The sequence below is a fragment of the Rousettus aegyptiacus genome, unplaced genomic scaffold (genome assembly GCF_014176215.1).
Source record: "Rousettus aegyptiacus isolate mRouAeg1 unplaced genomic scaffold, mRouAeg1.p scaffold_m13_p_14, whole genome shotgun sequence".
NCBI classification, from domain to species: Eukaryota; Metazoa; Chordata; class Mammalia; order Chiroptera; family Pteropodidae; genus Rousettus; species Rousettus aegyptiacus.
Window position 1 is genome coordinate 45699734 of NW_023416289.1, and position 25290 is coordinate 45725023.

Here is a 25290-nt window from a genome sequence, read left to right on the forward strand (position 1 = left end):
GACCCGTCCCACCTCCGCAGGATTCTGGCCTCCCCCTCCCCGCCCCACTCTTGGGCTTGTCTTCCCCTCTCACTCTGAGCGTCTGTCCACCACCCAAGTCTTTGCTCCCCCTCTGGGTCGGCGTGTCTCCTCCCTCATCCCTGACACTCCCTCTCTGGGTCTCCTGCACCCCTCCTGAGCCTCCGACTCCCCCTCTGGCGTTCTCTGCCAGGAACTCCTGCCCCGCCCTTCGCCCCGCCTCCCGCTCACGTGTTTCCGAGACTCCCCGCCCCCCCCACTTCGCCCCGCCCCAGGCGGGGCTGGGAAGGCGGCCGATCCGGTTTGTCTAGAGCGGACCTGGTGTTGGGGTTGGGGAAGGGAATGTGGGGTGCCGGGTAGGTTGCGGCAGTTGCGGCGGCATGGTGGGTGCGGAGAAGGAGCAGGTACAGCGGCCAGACCCCGGATTTGAGGGAGCGGGGCGCTGGGGCCTGGTCTCCCAGTTCACAGGGAGGAGGGAGCCGAAGACACAGATTTTTGGGTGAAACGAAGGAGGGGTTTAGAGGGGCCCGGAGTCCTGAGTCCTTGGGGACGGATAGAAGGGGAACTGTGGGGGGGGCTCAAGACCCCCGAGTCTGGGGGAGGAGGGCGCCATGGTCCCTGACTCTTGCATCCCGGGGTCGGGGAGGGTTAGGGCGCGGGGTGAATGACGGCGTGTTCGGTAGGACTGAACTTGAGCTCCCCGCTCTTTGTTCCCGTCCCCAGAGCTGGATCCCCAAGATCTTCAAGAAGAAGACATGTACAACATTCATCGTGGACACCACAGATCTGGGGTGAGGAGTTCGCCCCGGGGAGCCTGCTGAGAGCTTCCCTCCTCCCCGCCCCCCCTCCCCCGCACCTCCGCCCCGCACTCCCCTGACCCTGCCCACCACAGACCCACACTTTGCCCCGCCCCCCAGTTCCCGGCCTACGGACTGGTCCAAGGGCGTTCCCCGGTCGGTCGCGGTGGCGCTCTCCCCTGGGAGGCTCTGGGTCTCCCCAGACGCTTGTGATTCCCATGCTCCAGCTCAGGGTCAGTGTCAAAGCGCCACCTCCGTTCCTGTCCTTCCTTCCCCGTGTCTCTGTCTCCTCTGGTCACTTTCTCTGTTTTTCTCTCTTGACTGTCTCTGTTTCATCCATCCATCCATCCATCCATCCATCCATCCAAGAAACCTTCACTCAGCGCTCCCAAGACAGCGTACTTTCCAGGAGCGTGGGCCTTGCCAGGGTTCAAATTTCACCTGGGGGACACGTGCTGTGTGGCTTTGGGCAAATCTTTTCACCTCTCTGGGCCTAATCTGTCGACTGGGCATTAAAACAGACCCTACCTCATGGGGTTCCGGTGAGAATTAAATGCTTGTGATGTTTCTAGAACAGTGCCTGGCATAGCGTAATCACTGAAAAATGTCTGCATTTCCCCGGGGAAGGGAGCAGTTACTACACGTGCAGTTGCCGGGCTTGTGCTGGGTGCCAGGCTAGCCCTGCGGCCAGACGGGGCGTTTACCACCCTCAGGCAGCTCCGGGCCTTGGGGCGATAGTCTCTCAAGTGGCCTCTGGCTTTCTAGTTATCCCCTAGTTGGTCTTCGAGGTGTGGAAATGTCAGCATTCCTAATTTAGTGTGTGTTTTGTTGTTTGACTTGCAATTATGTCTAAACGAATAGATATACATTTACGGGGGTGACTGCTCAAAACTTTTACTGGTGGCAGTGTGGTCAAGAAAGTTTAGGAACCTCTGGTGTGGCGGGAGGAGGGTGATATGAAGTAAGGGGACGTGAGCTGCAAAGGACACGCCACTGGTCCCCGTGGGAGACGAGAAGAGGCTAAGTCTGGCTAAGACTGGGGAGGAGACAGGGTGTCACTGAAGTCTTTTGGGGGAGGGGCCAGCGAGGTGACATTTGAAGGGCCAGCTGGAATTTGACGGTTGAAGGCAGGCTGGAGAGAGAGGAATAAGGCTGGAGAGAGGAATGAGGACGTGATTCTGGGAGCTAGATGAGCATGTGCAAATTGTCCCCTGTTATCAGGGTGGTGTGGATTGAAAATGGAGCAAAGTTCAGGGTGCAAGGAGCATTGACTTGAGAGAGGAAGGCGAAGAGGTTGGCAGAGCCAGACTTTGCTGGACCTCAAATGCCACCCCGAGGGGTCGGGACCTTGTCTTGAGGAGCTGGGGGACCACAGGAGGGGCAGAGTCAGCTCTGGGTATAGAAAGACCCTCTGGGGGCTGTGCGAGGATGAAGAGGAGTTTGGGGAGCTGGGGAAGAGTTTGAATGAGGGTCTGGGTGGGAGCGGAAGAGGTTTGAGCCAGGGCTGTGAGGACACAGAGAGGAGGGGACAGGGACAGGAGCTTGGGGACTGATAGATTTGGGGAATAAGGAGAGAGGAGTGTCTCCTGGATGTTTGGTTCGGGGCCTGGGGGACAGCGGCGTTGACCCCAAGATGGGGAACCCTTGAGAATGAGCAGGTTTGGGAAAAGTTGTGGAGCTCAGCGTGAGATCTTGTGAGTTACAGGGGTCCAGGGGGACCCGTGGCGTGGCAGGCCCAGGTCTGGGTCTCCCATCCGGGGTTTGAAAAGTCCTAGATGTCAGTGGTAACAGCAACTGCAGAAGTAGGCGTGATGGCACGGGGAAAAAGGCTAGGGAGGACGCAAACTGGCAAGTCTATGACCGTGGTTTTTTTTTGCGTGTGTACATGGAAATGCAGTTTTAGAAATCCGTCTCAAACTTGCACCCCTCAACTTACTACGGCCTCCGACATGTCCACTTATTTTCTACCTGATGCTTCTCTCCATTAAGTTACTCGCCTGGCCCCCGGGGGCCTCGAGTTTGAGACCTGTGTAGGGAAGCCATGTGGTCCTGGATCTAGGGACGACCTACACTCAAGAGAGGCACAGAGGAAGAGAAGGCCACAGAGGAGGGGAGGACAGAGCAGCTGTGTGTGTGTGTGTGGAGGAGGGGCAGGTTCACTCTGCCAAGGCAAAGGATTTCTGGAACCAGAGTCTATCAGCTGTGATCAGTGCCACTTGGTGAGAGTCAGATGAGACCTGAATAGAAGCCATTGTATTGGGGGGACGGGCAGGTAATTGCTGATCTTATCGTTAACAATTTCAGTTTCAGTGGCCTCACTGGGAGGCAGGAAGGCAGGAGGTGAGAAGTGCAGAGGGGGAGTCTGCCCGCTGTCCACCAGAACTTTCTGCAGTGGTGCAGATGCTCTGTATCCACGTCCCACAGGGCAGCTGCTGGCCGCCGTGGCTCCTGACTACTTGAAATGTGGCCAGAGCAACCGAGGGACTGGATTCGTAATTGTATTAGGTTTTAATTTATTTGGATATAAAGAGTCCCATGTGGCTAGGAGCTGCTGATTGAACAGCTCAAGTTCTGGAACATTCCCTGAGGAGTTTTGCTGGGAACGGCTAGTGGGAAGGTGATGGATGAGACCGAGATGGGTAAAAGGATCAAGTGGGTAAACTGAGGCATGCCAGGGCCCTGGAGTGGAGTAGGAAAGGGGAGGGAGCGCATCCTCCACTGTGCCGGGAGCCGGGCTGAGTGTATTCCGTTCATCCTGCGTGTGGATCCACTGGCCATGTTTGTAGTGTCTTCACAGCTTCTGCCAAATTTACAACTTTTGCCAAATCCACGTGCCACTTGTGCTCACTTCGTTACGATCCAAATCCCCTCTGGAGTCCAGGACCAAAGAGATTTAGACGCATTCGCAAATAAATCCCTCGTTCCCCAAACCCACGTTTCCTTGCCCTTTTAAACCCTGGTGCCAATCGCATTTAGATCGCGAGGCTACCTGCACATTTGTTTGGGGGCAGGGGACAGTGTCACACGTGAACCCTGGAAATGGAAAGCCTGTTCCGTTTGCCACAAGGAGAAAGGAACAAGTTATAAAAGGCGATGCTAACGAAAAGCAAGTAAAAGTATATACTTTCCTGCCGGATGCTGCTGCCAGCCCAGGTTTCTGAGGTGCCTGTTCTCTTTCAAGAAGAGAGAATAGCAAAGGGCCCGGCCTTCAACACCTGGCGCCACCGAGCCTCCCGACAGTGATCGGAACTGCAAAGAGGAATGCCTTTCTCACTGCTTTTCAAGGTTATTGAAAGCTGTGTGTGGAGCTCATGGGGCGTCTCTTTCCGACTGGGCCTGGAATGCAGCCCTCATTCCAGGAAACACTGCGCATGTCACCAGCTCCGCTTGTCACTGGCTTGCTTGTCACTGGCTCTCCTAGCTCTAGGCCATGTTATTATCATCTTTTCATTTTAGAAAGAAATTTAGGCTCGGAGGAGAGAAGCTACGTGCCCGAAGTCAGACGAATCTCTCTAGATTTTTCTTTTCGTGGTGAATTTTATCTGTTTGGACTGGGGGCAGTGAGGACACCCCGGGGAGGCCCCTGTGCTCTGCCGTGTCAGGTCCTGCAGGCCACGCTGCTCGGGCTTCCCTGAGCCACTGCCGCCTTGGGCCAGGAAGGGTGACTGTGTCTCTCCTTCCACCGTCTCTCCTTCGGGCTCCTTGGAACTAGGGAGGGTCAGGGTCAGGGTCAGTGAGGATCATGATGGCAGGGCGGGGCAGGGGGTTTGCTGAGGAGGCAGGCAGAAGTACGGACACTTCTTCAGGATGTTTGGGGCTGGTGGGGACACCCGTGGGGTTCATGCTCCCCTTATCCCTCCCCCCCCAGAGGGACCTTGTGCCAGTGTGGGCATCTGCGGAGTGCCCACCCATCAGTGGCTGTGGAGGATGCGTTCGGGGCAGCCGTGGTGACTGTTTGGGACAGTGACTTGCACACCACGGAGAAGCCCACTGATGCCTTCGGGGACCTGGACTTCCTGGGCTCTGGCCGCAAGGCCAGCAATGTGAGGCCTGCATGCCTGGGCAAGGCCGGGGTTGGCCAGTGGGACTGCATGTCTCAGGGGCTCCCCCAGCTGGGGTCTGGGGGCGCCCCAGCTGAACAGTGTGTCTCCCCATTTGCCCATCCCTGTCTTTACCTCTCTCTGGGTTTCTGTGTCCTTCGCTCTGGGTCTCTGTTCCCCTCTCCGTGGTTCTCTGGTTCTCTGTCCCTACCCCCTGGGTCTCTGTCCTCCCCTCTTGGTGTCTCTGTCCCTTTCTCCCTGGCTCCCTGTCCCTGTCTCTGTCCCCGTCTCCGTGTCCCCTCCTCCTGTGTGTCCACAGTTCCTCCGGCTCTCCGACCGCACGGATCCAGCTACCGTTTATAATCTGGTCACGCGCACGTGGGGCTTCCGGGCCCCGAACCTGGTGGTGTCAGTGTTGGGGGGGTCGGGGGCCCCCATCCTTCAGACCTGGCTGCAGGACCTGCTGCGAAGTGGGCTGGTGCGGGCTGCCCAGAGCACAGGTGACTGAGGGTGGGTGGGGGGCTCTGCCTCCTGGGCTGGGGCTGCTGCTCATCTCCCTACTTCTCTGGGATGCTGTCTCCCCTCCATCTCTGTGCGGGCTTTTGTCTCAGTCTCTAATCTCTCTCTCTCTCCATGCCTGCGTATTTCTGGACCTCACCACTACTCTCTGTCTCCATGTAGGGGCCTGGATTGTCACCGAGGGGCTGCACGCAGGCATTGGCCGACACGTTGGTGTGGCTGTGAGGGACCACCAGACGGCCAGCACTGGGGGTACCAAGGTAGTGGCCATGGGCGTGGCCCCCTGGGGTGTCGTGCGGAATAGAGAAGCCCTCACCAACCCCAAGGTAGGAGCCAGGGTCTTGGCAGAGAGAGGTTTGGGCTGTGGGCTTCTGGGTCTGAGGGAAGAAGGGCCCATCTGGACTCCTGGATCTTGGGGTGGGGGTGGGGGTGGGGCAAATGTCTGTCTTCCGGGCCCCGATGAAAAGACTCCATGACCCTCAGGGCTCATTCCCAGCCAGTTACCCGTGGCGCGGGGACCCCGAGGATGGGGTCCAGTTTCCACTCGACTATAACTACTCAGCCTTCTTCCTGGTGGACGACGGTACCCATGGCCGCCTGGGCGGTGAGACCAGCTTCCGCCTGCGCTTTGAGTCCTACATCGCCCAGCAGAAGGCGGGCGTGAGAGGTGAGTGGCTTCTTCCGCTCGCGACCCAGAGCCCCAGGCTCAGGATCCCGGTGGTCAGACCTGGTCGAAATTTGGGGGCGGTGGCGAGGAAGATCCTCCTACGGCCAAGTGCCTTCTGCCATCATTTGCTGTGCTTTAAAACAATCTTTATCTCTAAATCTAAAATACAGCAAGTGGACAGCTTGATGAATTTTTTCACAAACTGTACCCACTTATGCCGTCAGTGCTCAGATCAAGAACCAGCAGATTGCAGCCTCCAGAAACCCACTTCTGCGTGTTTGGGAGCCTGAATTCTTCTATTGACATTATTTCTGTGAGATTCATCTGTATCGTTGCTTGAGTTGTAGTTTGTAAATAACCACGAGTCAAGAAAAAAAAAGTTAGACAATATTTTGAACTGAATGATAATGAATATATGACATACCAATGTTTTTGAGATGCAGCTAATGCAATACTTTGAGGGAAATCCATAGATTTAAATGTATATACCCAAAAAAGAAGAAAGGTTGAAAAAGAATGATTTAATGCTCAAAAAAAAAGAAAAGAAAAGAAAAACCAACGGAGATCAAATCTAGGGAAAGTAGAAGCAAAAAAAAAAAATAATAAAGACAAGGGCAGAAATTGAAGAAATTGAAATATATACAGTGAAGACTTATCAACTAAACAAAAGCTGTTACTTTGCAAACACATCCTTTGCATAAAAAAGTCCATTTAATTCTTAAATTTTCCTTAGCTTTTCGGCCACTTTAATTCTATTTTTTAAAAATTCTCATATGGTAGAACAGTTTTTGGGAGTGTGCAGTTCTATGCTTATAGATATAAGTGACCAGTTTCACAATCAGGACACAGACCAGTCTCGTCACCATGAAGACATTTATTCCTTCTGTACCCCAACCCCTGGCAACCACCAATTCATTCACCATCACTGTTGTTTTCTCTTTTCTGGAAGGTCACATAAATGGAATAATATAATACCTAACCTTTTGAGACTGGCTTTTCACTACACATAATATTATGGCAGCTTTAATATGTACTCTTTGGAACAAATCAAATCATACAAAGGCATATGTAAAGAAAAAGTTAATTATCTTCTCTTCCTAGCTTCAATCCCTTCTACTGGGGTAATCAGCCTTATACAGTTTGGAATTTATCCTTTTGTAGCTTTCTCTATGCTCATAAGATTATATGCTAGTATATTTCCACCTGTATGGTGTTTTTCTTCCTTCTTTATACTACACCTACACAGGTAACGCTTTCTTATGACCACCCCTTTAGGTCCCAGCTTCTCTATCCTGATCCTCTTCTAAAGTTGCATGATGTTTCTCGGTCATGGGTGTACCATTTGTTCTTTACATTTTTCTCAATTGACAGATTCTTAACATTTTACCAGTGTTTGGCACTATTAACAATATTGAATAAATATCTTTGTGTGTGGACATCTAGAATTACATACAGTAGATTTCCCAAGTGATATTGTTGTGTGCGTATATTAATAGACTAGATAACTTTCTAAAAATTTGTAGCAATTTTCCCTCCCGTCAAGAATGTGTGATAGTGTTCTTTTCCATCCACTCTCAACCAGCTCTGGATTTTCATGCTTTAATTTTTTTTTTTTTTTTGCCAATTTGATGGGTAAAAAGTGACATGTTACTTTTAATTCGATTTTTAATTTATCTAATACTGTTGAGAAATACAAATATATATTTTGTTGGCCAATCAAATTTTCTCAATTATGAGAAAATTTGAATCGTCTACATAATTAGACTACTCAAATATGAATAGTCTATTCATATCGTCTTCATTTTTGAACTGAGTTATTTCTTATCTTTTTTCTTTCTTATCTTGTTATAGGATTTCTTTGTATCCTGTGGATAATAACCTTTTGACTACTAGATATATTGTAAACTTTAAAAAATATTTTAATTATGACTTTTATTTCCATAAAATTTCATTGTTTTTATGTGGTTAGATATATTTGTTGTTTCTTTTATAGCTGCTGGGTTTCCTGGGTTTTTTTTTTTTTCTTTTTTCTTTTTAACAAAGGTCCATCCTACTCCATCGCTATACAAATATTCTCCCTATCTTCTTTTTAATATCTTATATTTTCATATTTAAAAATTTAATCCATCTGGAAATGATTTTTACATGTTTTGAGGTAGAGAGTCATCTATACTTCTTTTCTTTGAAATAGTAAGTCATGTTTACTTCGTTATCATTTAATAAATAAGCCATCATTTTCCAGGTGAATTTGAAATAATATTCAGTTATATATTCAGTTTCTTTATACATTGAAATCTGTTTCTGAACCCTTTTCTACCTCTCTAATCCTGTGCCAAAATTATGTTGATTACGGTAGTTTAAAGATGTTTTGATGTTAATTAGGGAAAGTTCCCCCTCACTGTCCCTTCTCAAAAATTTCTTCACTCTTCTCTGACATTTATTCTTCCATATGAATTTTTAAATGATTTTGTTCCATTAAAAACAAGGAAAACACTTCTAAACCCTCCTCCCCTCTTCTTTCCCCAAACTGCATTAAATTTATGTGTTACTTCAGGACAGGTTAACATGGCATTAGCTTTTCCATTAGTTCAGGCCTGGTCCTTATATAAGGTTTATAAATTTCCTTATAAAGATGTCATACCTTTCTGGGGAATTAATTTCTAGGTATTTTATATATTTGTATCACAACATGAATAAGATACATATTAGTTTGGAGAAAAGTTTTTGATTTTTGTATATTTATATAATTCTTTTACTAAGTCCTCTTATTAATATTTACTTACTTGAGTGGAGTCTCTACAACTTTCTGAGAATATAAATTATATTTTCTTCAAATAGATATCTTTGTGTCTTCCAGCTTAAAAAAATGCGAGTTTTCATTTCAATTATTTCATTTTTTTTTTTTACATTATTATTCCTAAATGAGTGTGAATAGTAGTAGCATTATCTCGTTTCTTATTTTAATGGGAACAGAGTTCATAGAAAACTGTCTTACAGGCTTTGTTGATGGGTTTTGGTCAATATATTTATTATATTGGATAGTACTTATTTTTTTTATTTCCTTCATTTTCTGTTTGAATTTTCATTCTCTCCTGGCTCCTGGGTGGTTAATCAACTATCAGATTGTGCCACAAACATCTGCCTTGTTCGGGAACCCAGGAGTCCAGGCCCTCAGCCCCCTCTTTCGTTGGGGAGATGAATATTACTGTCTTCAAAATCTGGCCCCTTTCAGCACACTCGGAGACAAGACAATTCTCATGAGCCTCAGGATGGAGGATCAGGCAGAAGCTGATGTTTGCCCCAGGGCCTCCTGGGAAACTGTGGTTCTCTCCCATCCCTGCCAAGGATGATGGGAGGTGACCAAACCCCCAGCTCTCTTCTCTCCTCAGGGACCGGCATTGACATCCCTGTCCTCCTCCTCCTGATTGATGGTGACGAGAAGATGTTGAAGGTATAGGGGCCCAGATGTGTGGGTTTAAGGGGTGAGGTGGCTGGTGGCCTGGACCTTGAATCATAGGGGAGGAGGGGGCTCCAAGGGGGTAGACAGCTGCCTTGCCTGACCCCACTGCCCGCTTTGTCTCATAGCGGATAGAGAATGCCACCCAGGCTCAGCTCCCCTGCCTGCTGGTGGCCGGGTCTGGGGGAGCTGCGGACTGCCTGGCTGAGATCCTGGAAGACACTCTGGCTCCAGGGAATGGAGGGGGCAGGCGAGGTGATGCTCGAGATCGGATACGGCGTTTCTTTCCCACGGGGGACCCAGAGGTCCTGCAGGCCCAGGTATGACAATGAGGGCCCAACTCTGGGATGGATTCTGAGATGGAAGGGAGCTGGGGACCTGGACTCCTGGGTCTTGAGAGAAGAGGGTGCTTGCTGAGGGCTGGGAGTCTTTAAGGGAAGAAGAGGGGAACAGGGGCCCAGACTTGTGGATCTGAGAGAGGAGGGGCTGGGAGTCTCAACTCCTTGGTCTCAGGGAGGAGAGAGAGGCCTGGGGCCTTGGCCTCTGGGGTTCTGGAAGTAGAGAGTTGCTGGGCACCTAGACTACTAGGTTCTGAAGGCTTCCTGTGTCTCTGTGGACAGGCCCCAAGTGGAATTGGGCTGGGGATGCGAAATTTGGTATTCTGCAGGTGGAGAGGATCATGACCCGGAAGGAGCTGCTGACGGTCTATTCATCTGAGGATGGGCCTGAGGAATTTGAGACCATCGTTTTGAGGGCCCTCGTCAAGGGTAAGACTTGGACCCCCAAATCCTCCCCTTCTCTCCACTAAACTCTGGACACCTTTCCTGGCCTGGCACTTTATCTGTCCTTTCTAATCTCAGGTTATGCCCCGTTTCACCTCTTTCTTTTTATCATTCCCCTATGCAGTGTTTCTTGGGTGTTCACATGGTGCTCTCTTGGACAGTTTCTCCAAGATGCTTTCATTATGTCCCAACATGACTTTCTTTCTGTTGGACCCATCCATTCATCCTTTTCTCCTTTATCAATCCATCCATCATCCATCCTTCCATCTCTTCATTCATTTATTCATCCATCTACCTACCCATCCATCCATCCATGCATCCATCCGTCCGTCCATCCATGCATCCATCCGTCCGTCCATCCATGCATCCATCCATCCGTCCATCCATTTGAACAATGATTTTTCTTTTCCATCGACCCCTTATTCCATTCATTCTTGATTCTTCCCTCCATCTAATCATCTATCCATCTTGCCATCTGCCCGTCCTTTTACCTATCCATCCACACATCCATTGTTAATTCCACCCACTCATCCTTCTACCCACTCATCCTTCCATCCATCCATCTTTTCATTTATCCATCTCTTTATCCATCCACCCATCCGTTCTTCCATCTAACTGCACCCCCTCTCTTTCTTCCTCTTCGACATGCCTCCAGTATGTTTCAAGCACTGAGGGGTGGGGGTGGGGGGGTCAGAGATGAATCAGAACACTGTCTCTCAGTGAGTGACTCCTGATATTTCACTAGAGGAATGAATGATGGAAACCAAGGTAGGGGGCATAATGGCCACCTGGTCGTGGCCAGGGATGCAGCTAGTTTATTCATTCAACAGATATTATCCTAGGCTCCAGGCAATAAAGCAGACCCATTTCCTGCTCTCAAGGACCCTGGATCCCACCAGGGTTGTTTGAACGCAATCTTAAGTAAATTTAATACAAAAGCTTGAAGGGGAAACCATTGTTAGTAAGAGGAGAAAATTCAAGAAAGTGGTGTTTAAATTGGGCCTTGAAGAACTGGTAGAACTTGGACTTAGTTAGGTGGGGAGCTGGGGTACGTACGTTGTAAGGAGGATTTCCAGGGCTCTGGGGGTGCAGGTGGGGAGGGTCATTTTTGGTGTTGGAAGCATTTTACAAAGAGAACATGCACTTAAATAAAAACTCCCAAGAGGCATAGCGTCTATTTAGGATGAGTTCTCAGCCCTGCTGGCGCCCTCCATCTTCTGTGGAGGCAGAAGGAGTAGTTACTGCTGACTTTGGAGTCATATGAAGCTACAATCGAATACCAGCTTGGCCCCTTCCTTGCTGTGTGACCTAGAGAAAGAGGCTTCCTTTCTCTGAATCTCAGTCTCTTTCTCTGAAAAATGGAGGAAGGTCATGGGGCTTAGAAGGAGCTTATGAACAGTGCCTGGTCCCTGGGAGCTCTTCTTAAAATCATTCTGTTCCTTATGGGGACATATCCTGAAGTAGAACATAACAGTGGGAAAATCCGATTCACTTTACAGAAGTTAACATTCAAGCTGCTTGGGAGAAAACGCAGGTCTGTAAGATGTGGTTTGAGGGGGTGGTGTTCTAACTCCACCCGTCTGCAGAAGTGGGCGTGATCACACTGCTGGGGAAATTGGAGCTGGCCGCAGGCTTGGCAATAGCATGGTTGAAAAGATGGGGTTTCAGCAGGGGAGGAAGGAAGGGAGAAGAGACCAAAGGCTCCTTACGAGTCTAGTACGAGCCAGGCACTGTGCCAAGCAGTTGGCATGCATTACTGTCCCTGATCCTCCGTCCTTTCCCACAAGGATTGTCTCCTCATTTTGGATTTAAGAAACTGAGGCTCAGAGAAGGGAAAGGTGACTTGCCCAAGGTCATCTGAGGTGACAGGGGTCAGCCTTTTAATTCAGGTGTCTGACTCTCAGACCCACTGCACAGGGCGTGTTTGGGGGAGAGCTAAGAGGCCCACGTGGATGGCAAGAAGGGAGCGTTGGAGACAAAACCAGTGAGGTGGGCAGGGCCAGACCACCCAGGACCTCAACCGAGACTTTGAATGAGAGGACCAGTCCTGCATATAGAAGGACCCTCTGGGATCACGTGGGGACAGACGAGAGAGGAGAGGACAGACCGAGGAAAAGGAAGATACTGCGTGGTGGCGGCAGGGCAGGACGGAGCTGTGGGCACAAGAGCGGGGACAGGCAGAGAAAGTGGGGGGAAGGAGAGATGGGGCGTTGGGAACTAATGATCTGGGGGATGTAAAGGGAGGGACGAGAACAGCACCCGGGGGTCTGCCTCGTTTACTGGGTGGACAAAGGCGCCATCCCTGAGATGGACGACGCAGGGGAAGGTCAGTTTGGGGAAAGACCCTGAGCTCAGTGTGGAACGTGGTGAGCATGAATTAAAGGCCCAAGGTGACAAATGGTGACATGTTAAGGCAGAATATAATGCAAGATATTATAAATCTTTTTTTCCCCCTTCCCCTGAAACTGTGAGGAAAGCAGGGGCGATTCATAGACTCTTAGAAAATCTCTCTCTGAATTTGCTTCTGGGTTTGGAAAAGAACTATAAAGCTGTGTGGTCTCAGGTATGTTGCTACCTGTGTGTTTCCTCACCTCTCAGTCTTAGTGGTTACGCTGCTGGAGCTGTAGATCCCTCCCAATTTGGAGCTTCTTCCCCCAGTTATTACTGATAACAGTGCTCCACAGTGGGTACCATCATTCCCATTTTATAGACGAGGAAACCGAGGCTCCCGCCCGTCAGTGGCCTGTCCGAAGTCGCTCATCTCCACTCCTCCATCGCCTGGTTGCACCATGACAATTTGGGGAACGACCAAAACGAGACAAAAGTCCTTCGTTTTGGAGATAGATGTGGAGAAAGTGGAGACAGAAGGAAAAGCTAACTGTAGCACAAGTGAGCTGAGACCCAGCAGTGTGTAGACTTGGCTTTTCTTCTCCTTGGACCCACTGCTCGCTCCAGAAATTTCCGGCCCCTGCTGAGTGCACGTGTTTGTGGCCATTCAGTTGTTGGATCCAAGTTTCAAAGGCCTCTTGATTTTCCTTGCTCATTTTAAGGACCACCGGGCTCTTCTAAAGTCTTTTGAACATTCAGATTTTGTCCAACCTCATTTTCAGCCACTGCCACTTCTTTTTGTTCTCACACACACCCTGAGTTTCAGGAAATCCGCATGAGTCACGTTCGTGATCATATCCTGTGTTTTCCTGCACCCAGGCCTTTGCTCAAGCTGCTCCTGCTGCCTTGAAGGTTCTTTGTCTCCTTAGAGGCACGCCTCCAGATCCTGCTGGTCTTTGAAAAGCCCCATTTCAATGCCCGTCCTGTACCCGTACGAGGCTCTCTCAGATTGGATCACTCAAGCCTCTGTGACCATAGCCCCCTTGGGCCCTGATCACACTCTGGGACATATTTTCTTGGAATGAGCTCCTTCGGGGCAGGGACTGTATCCAGTTTCTCTCCCCACCCCTCCCACTGCCTGGTCCATAACTGACCTCAGTAAACGTTAAATGAGTAAATGGTTCTTCCTCCTTCTTGGGGTCTCTGAACCACTGGCCTGCACTCTGCCCCTGAGTTGAATGACTTGATGCTTGTAATAGCCTGTCTTCTTAAAGACCCCAGACTCTGCTCAACAACACCCCCTTTTTATGGAATTTAAATGTCAGACGTCTCAAATAGAAGCAAATCAGATGCTGATCCTGTGTCCCTACCTTCCTTCTGACTCCTGCCTCTCTCCCTGTCACCCTCGCAGCCTGTGGGAGCTCTGACGCCTCAGCTTACCTGGACGAGCTGCGTTTGGCTGTGGCTTGGAACCGTGTGGACATTGCCCAGAGTGAACTCTTCCGGGGCGACATCCAGTGGCGGGTGAGGGGTCAGGACCTGGGAGCTGGGAGTCCCAACAAGGGGACCCACTCTCCTCCCTCCCTGGTATTTGTCCCCGTCTTCCATGATGACCTTTCCGACCTTCTCTTAATTGTACATCGTCTCTGATTGTCCATCTATCCCTGTCTTGTACCTTCTCTCCTCTTCCTTCCTTCCTTCCTTCCTTCCTTCCTTCCTTCCTTCCTTCCTTCCTTCCTTCCTTCCTTCCTTCCTTCCATCCATCCACCGATCCGTCCATCCGTCCATCCATCCATCCATCACTTGTAGCTCTGCACCCGCATCTCTTGCCTGTATCCTCTGACGGCACCTGGCCCCCGTCTGTCTTTGTGCTCATCTCTTCCCCCATTCATTCCACCCCCGGCAGTCCGTCCACCTGGAGGCCTCCCTCATGGATGCCCTCCTGAACGACCGGCCCGAGTTCGTCCGCCTGCTCATCTCCCACGGCCTCAGCCTTGGCCATTTCCTGACCCCGATGCGCCTGGCACAGCTCTACAGCGCAGCGCCCTCCAACTCGCTCCTCCGCAGCCTCCTGGACCAGGCGTCCCATGGCGCAGGGACCAAAACCCCAGCCCTTAAACCCTCTGTGGAGCCCCGACTCCCTGACGTGGGGCAAGTGCTTCGGCTGTTGCTGGGAGAAATGTGCGCGCCGAGGTACCACTCCTGGGCCTCCGAGGATCTCCGCCACGACCAGGGCTGCAAGGAAGGCCACCAGGGCCACACTGAGAGCGTAAGGACAGGGCCACGCTGGGTAGGGGAGACGGGGCAGGGCTACGCCAGGAGGGGGCGGGGCCAGAGACCTGTGTGTGACTGAACTGGGGTGGGGCTGTTGATTGGGGCGGAGCCAGGCAGGAGTCTGGGGCGGGGCTAATCCTCACCACACCCCCTTGCCTGCAGGCGCAGCTGCTCTTGGTCAGGGCCAGGGCCACGTCGGATCTCACGCTGGACGCCGTCCTCGGGCAGACCCCCTGGAGTGACCTGTTCCTCTGGGCACTGCTGCTGAACAGGGCTCAGATGGCTTTGTACTTCTGGGAGTTAGTGAGTGCGGAGTTGATCTCTGATTCTACTCTCTCTAACGTCCTTGACCTTTATCAGTTCAACAAGACTCTGATGTCCCTGCAATACGATTCCCTGACCTCTGAAGTCACCCTGACCCTCATCCTGTCTTCTATCCCTGATATATGACTCCGACTGTTGTTTCTTCCTTTATTTCTTATTCTCCCACCTCCCCCCCAACTCCATACCACGCATTTCTCATAACTTGCCTTTTCTCTTAACAACATATATTGGGCACTTTCCCTTATTCATACGTGTGAATCTATCTCATGATGCTTGTGGAAGTTAGACGTTATCCTGTGTCCCATGGGGAGTCCTTTAAATACCGGTACACTTGCAATTTAGATGTATCAATCATCGTAGCTGCAGTGTAGACTGGGACAAAACTAGTCAAGGAAGCCAGGTAAGAAGGTGGAGGTGGGGTCCTCCAGGCAGCCAGGATGAGGACCTGGACTCCAGCAGGTGAGCTAGAGCTGTTGGGACACATCTGAGAAGTCTGTGAAGTTGAAACAAAGTAAATAAAAGAGTTATGGGATTCAAATAGGATCTAAGACAGCTCGAATGTTTATGCCATAGAAGTCTTGACAGGACTTCTTAAGCCTTGGATTGTTTTTAGCCTATCAGGTCGTGGGTTAAATATAGACTTTTTCATTGAGACGAAGTTCATATAACATAAAATGCACCATGAAAGTTGTTTAAAACTTTATAATTCAGTAACCTTGAGTACAACCACCTCAATCTAGTTCCAGGGCGTTTTCAGCACCCTAAAAGGAAGAATCCTGTTCCCCTTAGGCAGTCACTTCCCTTACCTCCTGTCCCCAGCCCGGACAACCACTGACCCGCTTCCTGTCTCTGTGGGTTTGCCTCTTCCGGATATTTTATGTAAATGGGATCATATAATGTGTGGCCTTTTTTATTTGACTTCTTTCACTTAGCACACTGTCTTCGTGGGTCTCCATGTAGCACGCATCAGAATTTCCTTTCTTTTTAAGGCAGGATAATATTCCATTGTATGATATATTTTGTGTATCCATCCATCTGTTGATGGACTCGTGAGCTGTTTTGACTTTTTGGCTATTGTTAATAATGCTGTCACGAGCATTGGTGTACAAATATTTGTTTCAATCCCCGCTTTCAGTTGTTTTGAGTACATACCTAGGAGTGGAATTGCTGGATCACAAGGTAATTCTGGGCGATTTCTGAGAAACCACCATACTGTTTTCCACAGTGGCGGTACCATTTTACATTTCCATCAGCAATGCACAGAGGTTCCAATTTTTTCACATCTTCACCAACATTTGTTATTTTCTGTTTGTTTGCTCTGGATAATTGCCATCCCAATGGGTGCGAAGTGGTATCTCACTGCAGTTTTGATTTGCATTTCATTAATGATTAGTGATGTTGAGCATCTTCCCACATGCTTATTGGTTACCTATATGTCTTTGGAGAAATTTATATTCAAGTGCTTTGCCCATTTTTCAACTGAATTGTTTGTCTTTTTTTGTTGTTGAATTGTAAGAGTTCTTTATATCTTTTTGGATATTAATCCCTTATTAGATATAGGATTTGCAGATATCTCTTCCCTTCTATGGGTTATCTTTTCACCTTGTTGACAGTGTTCTTTAATGCACAAAAGTTTTAAATTTGGATGAAGTCCAGTTTGTCTATTTTTTTCTTCAGTTACTTATACTTTTGGTGTCATATCAAAGCAACCATTGCCAAATCTAAGGTCATGAAGTTTTATCCCTATGTTTTCTTCTAAGAGTTTTATTTTATAAGTTTACAACTATCTGTTATAGTTATTTAATCCTACGTGTTGATTTCATTGAGATTCCTTGTGTGTAATGAGTCACTTCTCCCTTGTTGTTTTCAAGATTGCTCTTTGTTTTTGACTTTCAGCAATATGATTATCATGTTTCTCAGTGTGGATCTCTTTGAATTTTCCTATTTGGAGTTCCTTGATCTTCTTGGATGTATAAATTCATGTCTTTAATCTAACTTGGGAAGTTTTTGGTTGTTAAGTCTTCAAATATTCTTTCGATTCCTTTCTCTCTGTCCTCTTTTTTTGGACTCCCATCATGCAGATATTGGTATGTTTGATGTTGTCCCACAGGTGTCTTATGGCTTGTTTATTTTCTTTCTTTTTTTTTCTTTCTGCTCCTCAAACTGGATAATCTCAATTGATCCATAGTCCAGTTCATAAATTCTTTCTTCTGCCACCTCAAAGCTACTGTCGAGCCTTTGCAGAAAAGTTTTTATTTCAGTTATTTTCACTTTTCAGCTCCAGAATTTCTATTTGGTTTCTTTTAATACTTTCTCGCTCTTTATTCATATTCTCTATTTGGTGAGACATCGTTCTCTCGGCTCCTTTAGTTTATTGTCCTTTAGCTTTTTGAGGATATTTGAGAGAGCTGATTTAAGGTCTTTGTCTAGTAAGTCTAGAGTCTGAGCTTTCTCAGGGACAGTTTCTGTTAATTCCTTTTTTCTTATGAATGGGCCATACTTTCTTGTTTCTTTACATGCCAAATGATTTTTTGTTGAAAATTGGACATTTTAAATATTAGAATGTGACAACGCTAAAAATCAGCTTGTCCCCTCCCTCCAGCATTTGCTTTTGTTTCTCATTGTGGTTTGTTGTTGTTTGTTTAGTGACTTTTCTAAGTTATTTTTGTAAAGTCTCTGTTCTTTATGTGTGGCCACTGAAGTCTCTGTTCTGTTAACTCAGTGACAAGCTAGTGACTCGACAGAGATTTCCTTAAACATTTGGAGCAGGAAAAAAACAAAACAAACCAAAACCCTCCCAGTTTGCAGATTTGCTCTGTGTTGGAGCTGTCTTTCAAAACTTAGGCAGGCTATTTACAATTCTGCCTTAGCCATCGCTTCCTGCTTTTGCTGCCTAAAGGTCAGCCTGAAGTGAAAGCTTAGGGCTTTCTTTAGTCTGCACTGAGCACACATCTAGTCTTGGTCATGCGTGCAGATTTCCTGGTACACGTAGGAGCTTTTCCAACCCCTTATTCTCCCAAGTATCTCCTTCCCCAGCCACTTCCCTCCAAAGTTCTTCAGTACATCTATTACTAGCCTAGGCTGTTATTCTTTGCCATAGGCAGCTGAGGCTAATACTTTTACTTTAAAATGGTTTGAAGCATCACCTGGAAAGCCACTTCTGTCCTGGGGAAAATTCCAGAACAGTGAAACAGAGGCAAGCCCCTGAGCTGTTTCTTCAGGGAGTACCCAGCTGGGTCCACACATACAACCACAATTATTTAAGAATAATATCCGAATTGCTCCTTCTGGTACCCCAAACGCACACCTACAAGGTTGCCACTGAGCTGGGGAGTTGGCCATGGTAAGCAGGTTAGTTAAAATGTCACAGTGCTCTTTTACTAAAATTTAGCATTTTCTTTCTTCATTAAGCATTTTCCTATTTATTATAAATTTTATATTGGATTCAGAAATTCCGGAAAAGTTGATTCTGACAGTTTTTGCCAGCTTCTTTGTTGCTTTTGTGGAGATATGGATTTTTGAAGTTCTCCGCTCTGCAATTTTAGGTGACATCTCCAACTGCTTCTTGTCTATAACCTCTGGTGTCATTCTAAGCTCAACCCCTGGCCTCTGAACCACCTGACTTCTGATGTTTTCAACTGGTGTCTAGTTTCTTCCAGATCCTTCTACGAACATTACTTTATCCTTGGCCTCTGTCGACACCTCCCTTGATGACAGGCGTTCTCCTCACCCCCACCCTCTGTGACCCTCGCTCTACAATCTGATCCTACCCATGACAACTCTTTTTGTCTCTCCAGGGATCCAACGCTGTGGCCTCAGCTCTTGGGGCCTGTTTGCTGCTCCGAGTGCTGGCGCGCCTGGAGTCTGAGGCCGAGGAGGGAGCGCGGAGGAAGGACCTGGCGGCTAAGTTTGAAGGGCTGGGTGTTGGTACGTGGGGCCTGGGTACCTGGGGGCAGGGACAGGGCGCTGCCGCGAAGGGGGTGAGTGCGTCCCCCCTCTCCTCTCATAAGCCTGCCCCTCCCTTTCGGTCCCCTCATCTCTCCCCTTGCAGCATCCCCTACTCACTTCTCTGCCTCTGACATAAATCCCTTGCCACCCCCCCCGCCCCAGACCTCTTTGGCAAATGCTACCGCAGCAGCGAGGAACGGGCTGCTCGCCTGCTCCTCCGACGCTGTCCATTCTGGGGGGGTGCGACGTGCCTCCAGCTAGCCATGCAGGCCGACGCTCGTGCCTTCTTTGCTCAGGACGGGGTACAGGTGAGTATTTGAGACACCAGCATCCCCAACAGTTCTCGCTGGACTCTGGGCGCTGTGGAGGATAAGCCCCTGCCATCGTGGGCAGTCCGAGGTCTTGACTGGTCCCGCCCCTCCCCCCGAGACCACACCTCCTCCAGAAAGTCTCAGCCCTCAGAAAGGCCAATCTTCCCATAAGAGGCCCCGCCCCCTGCCACAGGAAAGTCCACCTTCCCACGGATTAAAAGGTTAAAAAAAAAGGTTCCACTCCAGGTACAGGAATTCCCGATGACTCTAATGGGAAGTCCCAACTCTCACCCGCAGAAAGCCCTTCCCACTCCTTTAAGAGATCCCTAGTGCCAGGTCTCAGCAATTAGAATGACCGAACCGGACAATGGCCTCGTGTTCCAGACGCAGACAAGCTCTGGTTCCGGAAATCCCACTCTTTCTGCAGGAAGCCTTGCTTGGCCCCCACAGCTCCCCCATCCGGCGCACCCCGACGCTTTGCGCTTTCTCAGTATCCTTCATCTATATCTGGAGTCCCACAGAGTCCCACCCTCAGCAGAGGAAATCCTGACTTCCCAATGGGAAGTCACGTCCTCAGCTGTCCAATGATTTGTGGGAACGATTTGATTGTCATTTCAAGGAACTCCCCAGAGTTCTTTGCTTTGAATGGGGATTCAACTCATAGGTCCCATTTTGTGCTCCTTCCTTAACCTCCTTGTGCCCCACCTGTGAAAAGGGAGAACATACTAGTACCTGTCTTCCTGGGTGTGTGGTGAGAGGTAAATGAGCTGATCTCTGTCAAGTGCTCAGCCCGCTTAGTACCTGGCATATTGTGTTAATAATTGTTGCCCGTTTAACTCTGTGAGCTAAAACCTGGGACAGTTGGTCCTTGCCTTCAACTGCCTTCCCCCCACCTGGATAGGTTCGGTCCCCACATCAAGCATTTGCTCTGTGCTTTGGAGCTGTGGCCCAGTTCTTGCCTGGGTCCTTGGGAGGGCACAGGGGAGAGATTCGGGGTCCTAAACCTTCCCACGCTCCACAGTCTCTGCTGACTCAGAAGTGGTGGGGGGAGATGGACAGCGCCACGCACATCGGGGCCCTGGTTCTCGCCTTCTTTTGCCCGCCCCTCATCTACACCAACCTCATCACCTTCAGGTCAGTCCTTTGAGATTAGACTGGCAAGAGGGGCTGCTCGGCTTCCCTCCTTCTCGCTGCTGACCACCTTTCTACTCAACCTGCCGGGTGCTTCCTCCCCCCCACCTTGTTCACTCTCTTTTCCTCCTCAGACTGAGGGCGTGTTCTGGAAGGTGAGCTTTTGGGCGGCTCTCTGTATCTGTAGGGGCAATTCCTCTGCCGTCTTCCATGGCTCTGGGGGAAGGTCCCTTTGGGGTGACTCTAAGGGGGCACTTCTCTGTCTCCCCGCTGTGTCTCTGGGTGAAGAAGGGGGGTGTCGCTTGAGAATTCTTCTCCTACTCTTCCTTCCCGACTTTACTCACTCCGTGCTTCTCTCCGTGCCAGGAAGTCGGATGAGGAGCCCACACAGAAGGACCTGGCATTCGACATGGACAAGGGCCTCAATGGGGAGGGACCAGTCAGGTGAGTGTGGCACGAGTGCCACATGAGGTGGGCATCATGGGCAGCTGCAGGAACACCAGGTATGGGGAGCGAGGCAGGAGGGGAGAAATTAGGCATCAGGGGGTTGTGGCTTCTGCGGCCACTGAAGATACTGAGGAAGTGTCCCAAATGTCAGGTTCGAGGCTTGGTTCAGGGTCTGGGTCTGCCACCAAGGAATTCCTCACTGGAAACCAGTTTGCTTCATGTTACATATACTTCCTTCTCGATACAGCAAGTGGAACTGGGTGGATTTGGTTCATTTAGGGATCCTTGTCCTTTTTGTTTTCTGACTCCAAGGTCTTTGCTCTTAATCTCTATGCTGTGGTACCCACGAAAAGTATGTTTAAAATTAGGCCTGAGCAAATGAAATAGAAAACTTATCAATCTTCTGCAGTGTGCAGGTGCTGGGTTCAAATCCTGAATTTGACTTTGGAAGTGACTTCAACCTTGTGTCCCAGCTTTCTTTTCTGTAAAGAGAAGGTACAGAGCAAGTTGTCCCTGTGTTAGTCAGGTTGGGTTGGGTGAGGCTGCGGTAACAAAACAGCCCAACAACAAAGGTTTAGGTGTAACTCACCGTCCATTTGTGGGCTGGCCATGTCTCTACTCCATGTGGTCTGGACTCTGAGGTGAGCTGAACTGTTGCTGGTCTCACAGCAGAGAGAAAAGAGACATGGCGAACCAGGTACTGGCTCTTAAAGCCCCTGCATGGAAGTGACAGGTGTCACTTTTGCCTACATTTCATTGGCAAAGCAAGTCATATGATGACTCCTTAGCTCCCAATTCTCCCACCAGGAGGGAACCAAAGTGTTCGATGAATAGTAATGTGACATATCACAATGCCTAATGGAGCATTTGAGACAATTCATGGAAATAATGTATATAAAACATATATCATAGTGCCTGGCATATAGTAAGTCCTCAACTAATGGGGCTTATTATTAGTACTGCTATTATGATACATTTATGACTTATTTTGTTGAATGGAGGGTGTGTGTTTGCATGTGTGCGTAAGAGCCAAAATCTACAGTTACAGAGAAACAGGGGGAGAGGCCCACATTTATACCTATCTTTGCAGCCCTCATCTCTACCGTAGTCACATAAACAGGGAAAGGGAGGGGCCTTGCCCCCTAATATCCCAGAAGTAAATGTTTCTGGGAACTATTAGGAATATGATCAGATGACCAGAAGTCTGCAAATCCCACTACATTCTTTGTGAAACAAGTCAAATTTAAATATATATATGAATATATTTTTTTCCTGAGACAATGCACAAAGAATACAAAACATTTGTCAAGATAGAAAACTAAGAAAATTTGGACTGCTGAGAAAGGTTGGATAGAAGGCCCCATGTCAGGATCAATAGTGATGTCCTTGCATAGTGATTTCCCAAAGTCTGCACCATATGATGACAATGACAATAGCTGATGTTACAGAACACTAACGGTGGGCAGCCATTGTGCTAAGTCCTTTGGAAAATCAGCTCGTTTAATTCTCTCAACAACCCTGCACAGCAGGGTCTGTTATTACCCACATTTTACCAATGAAGTAACTGGGGCCTTAAGTGACTCACCTTAGAGCATGTGACTGGTACAGATTCTTGTGCCGGAATCTGTGCTCTGAGCCACTGTGGAGAGCCGCTGCCATGGAGAGCTCTGGAAAGGGTCAGTCCCATGGCTTCTCTCCCAGGGAGCCCGGGAAGCTGAGTGTGACTCGAGATGGCAGTGGGTGGGAAGCATTGTGACCCACCACACGTTCTTGGCCCCAGGACCCTGCAGACAGTAAAACAAGAAATGGCAGGGCCGTTTTCCTCGTCGGCAGGAAGCTCGTGCTCTTCTCTGCCTCTCGCTTTCTTTCACCTTCACTGTTCTTTCTGCCTATTTTCTGTAGAACAGCTTGACTGAGATAGACATATACGATTCAGCGTTTTTTAGTCCAGTCACAGGGTTGTGTAATCATCACCATTAATCTTAAACCATGTTCATGACTGCAACAAGAAATTTTGTAGCCATTAGCAGTCATTCCCCCATTTCTCTCTCTTCAGAGCCCCCGACAACCACTGATGTACTGTCTGTGGATTTGCCTGTTCTGGGCATTTCATATAAGCAGAGGCATACACCATGTGATCTTTTATGACTGGCTGTGTTTACCTAACATCATGCTTTCAAGATTTATCCACGCTGTAGCATGTATCAGAGTTTCATTCCCTTTTATTGCTGAATAATATCACTTTGTCTGGAGAGACCGCATATGATTTATTCATTTGAGTGGTTGTTTCCACTTTGGGGTTATTTTCTGTTCAATTTATAAAGAGGAGACACCTCTCGGAATCAGTCTGTTAGCTTTTTGAATAGATTATGAGTAGTATTACTCATTTTGGTGTTTCTGATTTGAAGTCAGAATTAAGAGTCAGGATGAAATTGAAACAGAAGATCAGAACTCAGGCGAGAAGGGTCAGAGATATGAATGAGCCAAGGTCAGAATTCAGAAGCCAAATATGGCTGTATGGTCAGATATCAGATGTGGGGAAGGAAGACTGGAACGAGAAAACTGGGCTGGCTAATCTGATCGTCGAATCTGTGAGTCAGAGGTTACTATGCAAGCACCGAATTGGCCACTTGAAGAATTGGGGCGAGCATGAAAGTGAGGGGGTCGAGGTCGTATTTGGAGGTCAGAGGTCAGGTGGATGGATGATCCAGCGTCAGACACAGAGAATCAGGGGTCGTGAAGGTGAAAGCAGAGGGACTTGGAGTCAAAAGCCAGGCAAGGTCAGAGGTCATCCCGGGGGTGGGAGGTCAGAGGCGGAAGGTGGGCGGTGTCGATGGTAGATGTCAGGTTAGAGGTCAGGCTCAGGGGTCGGGTGGAGCCCTCCTCCCTGTCCCCTGTTCCCCGCAGGCCGGCAGAGCCCGCCGAGAAGACATGCCCGGGGGCGAGGGGCCAGCGCGGCTACGCGCGCCGCTGGCCGCAGTTCTGGGGCGCGCCGGTGACGGCCTTCGTGGGCAACGTGGTGAGCTACCTGCTCTTCCTGCTGCTGTTCGCGCGCGTGCTGCTCGTGGACTTCCAGCCGTCGCCTCCGGGCGCGCCCGAGCTACTGCTCTACTTCTGGGCCTTCACCCTGCTCTGCGAGGAGCTCCGCCAGGGCCTGGGCGGCGGCTGGGGCAGCCTGGCCTCTGGGGCGCCCGGGCCGAGCCCCTGCCGGACCCCGCTGCGCCGCCGGCTGCGCCTCTACCTCGCCGACACCTGGAACCAGTGCGACCTGGTGGCCCTCGCCTTCTTCCTCTTGGGCGTCGGCTGCCGGTGAGCACCCCTGTGCCCTCGAACCCCTAGCAAACGCTCCTCTGAGCACCCAGACCCGGCCCGGGCTGAGCTCTGTGTATTCCCCCCGAGGGCAGGCCAGATGCTGGTGCGACCTTCACTGGCCTCCTCCACCTCCACAGCCCATCACCTCCCCACCCCCCACTCTGTCCTATCCCCCTGACCATCAACACCACCACCCTCCCCCGTGGACCCTCGCCCCAGCCTGTGGGGCTCTATCCATTCCATCCCCACAGGAGTCTTATGCCCAGATCTGACCGGTCCCTCCCTTCCCCAGTGCCCCTGGATGGACCCCCAAGCCCCTGGACCTGGCCTTGGCCCTGTCTGATCCTCTTTGCAGGACTGTCTCCTAAGTTCTTTCTCTTTTCTTCATCTACACCGCAGCCTCTCTGAAAGCTACCTGTAGTTCCTTTGACAGGGAGACAGATGGGGGGACTTTGACCTTAATCCTAGAGATTTTGAATTTGTGTAATTATAAATCTGTAACCAGAATTTTACCAGTACTGATGAGTTTTTATCAAGGAAATATCTTCCAGTTGCTTGAAACCTCCCTGATCAATTTTATAGGCCGGGCAGTTAACTCAGCTTCTGTTATGTTTGTTTTCAGTTTCTGAAATAATTTCAATGTGGTTAACTATTATTGGGGTTTACTTTTACAACAAATATTTGGTTCATCATTCGAGCTTTTATCCATGTTGAATTGGGCTAAAATCTAGGGTCTGTGTTTATGAATTTTACTTTGTGGCTTTTATTTCCTTATGTCCAGTTTTTTTTTTCTGGGTGAAATGTCATAGATTCAGATTTCATCAGGGAGGCTTGACTGTTTTGTCAGTTTTTTAGTCCATAAAAACCTTGACCGTTTCTGCTATTTCTTAGCTAATTTATACAAAATAGGAATTATGGGGATTTTTTCTCAAATA

General features: G+C 49.2%; 1 protein-coding gene across 3 annotated transcripts in view; it reads left to right on the forward strand.

The window, feature by feature from the left end:
• The window catches only part of TRPM4 (transient receptor potential cation channel subfamily M member 4), a 40379-nt gene that overhangs the window by 5604 nt on the left and 9485 nt on the right, over nucleotides 1-25290 (forward strand). Inside the window, exons 1-17 of one of the 3 annotated variants that reach the window (XM_016122388.2) lie at nucleotides 273-422; nucleotides 742-809; nucleotides 4684-4858; nucleotides 5175-5355; nucleotides 5537-5700; nucleotides 5858-6041; nucleotides 9431-9492; nucleotides 9627-9818; nucleotides 10166-10265; nucleotides 14020-14132; nucleotides 14515-14877; nucleotides 15045-15185; nucleotides 19004-19133; nucleotides 19317-19462; nucleotides 20487-20599; nucleotides 20963-21040; nucleotides 23951-24352. In XM_016122388.2, the coding sequence (XP_015977874.2) occupies nucleotides 399-422; nucleotides 742-809; nucleotides 4684-4858; nucleotides 5175-5355; nucleotides 5537-5700; nucleotides 5858-6041; nucleotides 9431-9492; nucleotides 9627-9818; nucleotides 10166-10265; nucleotides 14020-14132; nucleotides 14515-14877; nucleotides 15045-15185; nucleotides 19004-19133; nucleotides 19317-19462; nucleotides 20487-20599; nucleotides 20963-21040; nucleotides 23951-24352 (2636 nt within the window). In that variant the 5' untranslated portion in view covers nucleotides 273-398. Of the gene's footprint in view, nucleotides 1-272; nucleotides 423-741; nucleotides 810-4683; nucleotides 4859-5174; nucleotides 5356-5536; nucleotides 5701-5857; nucleotides 6042-9430; nucleotides 9493-9626; nucleotides 9819-10165; nucleotides 10266-14019; nucleotides 14133-14514; nucleotides 14878-15044; nucleotides 15186-19003; nucleotides 19134-19316; nucleotides 19463-20486; nucleotides 20600-20962; nucleotides 21041-23950; nucleotides 24353-25290 lie in introns of those variants that run through there. The other 2 variants (XM_036231786.1, XM_036231787.1) reach the window with 2 other exon arrangements.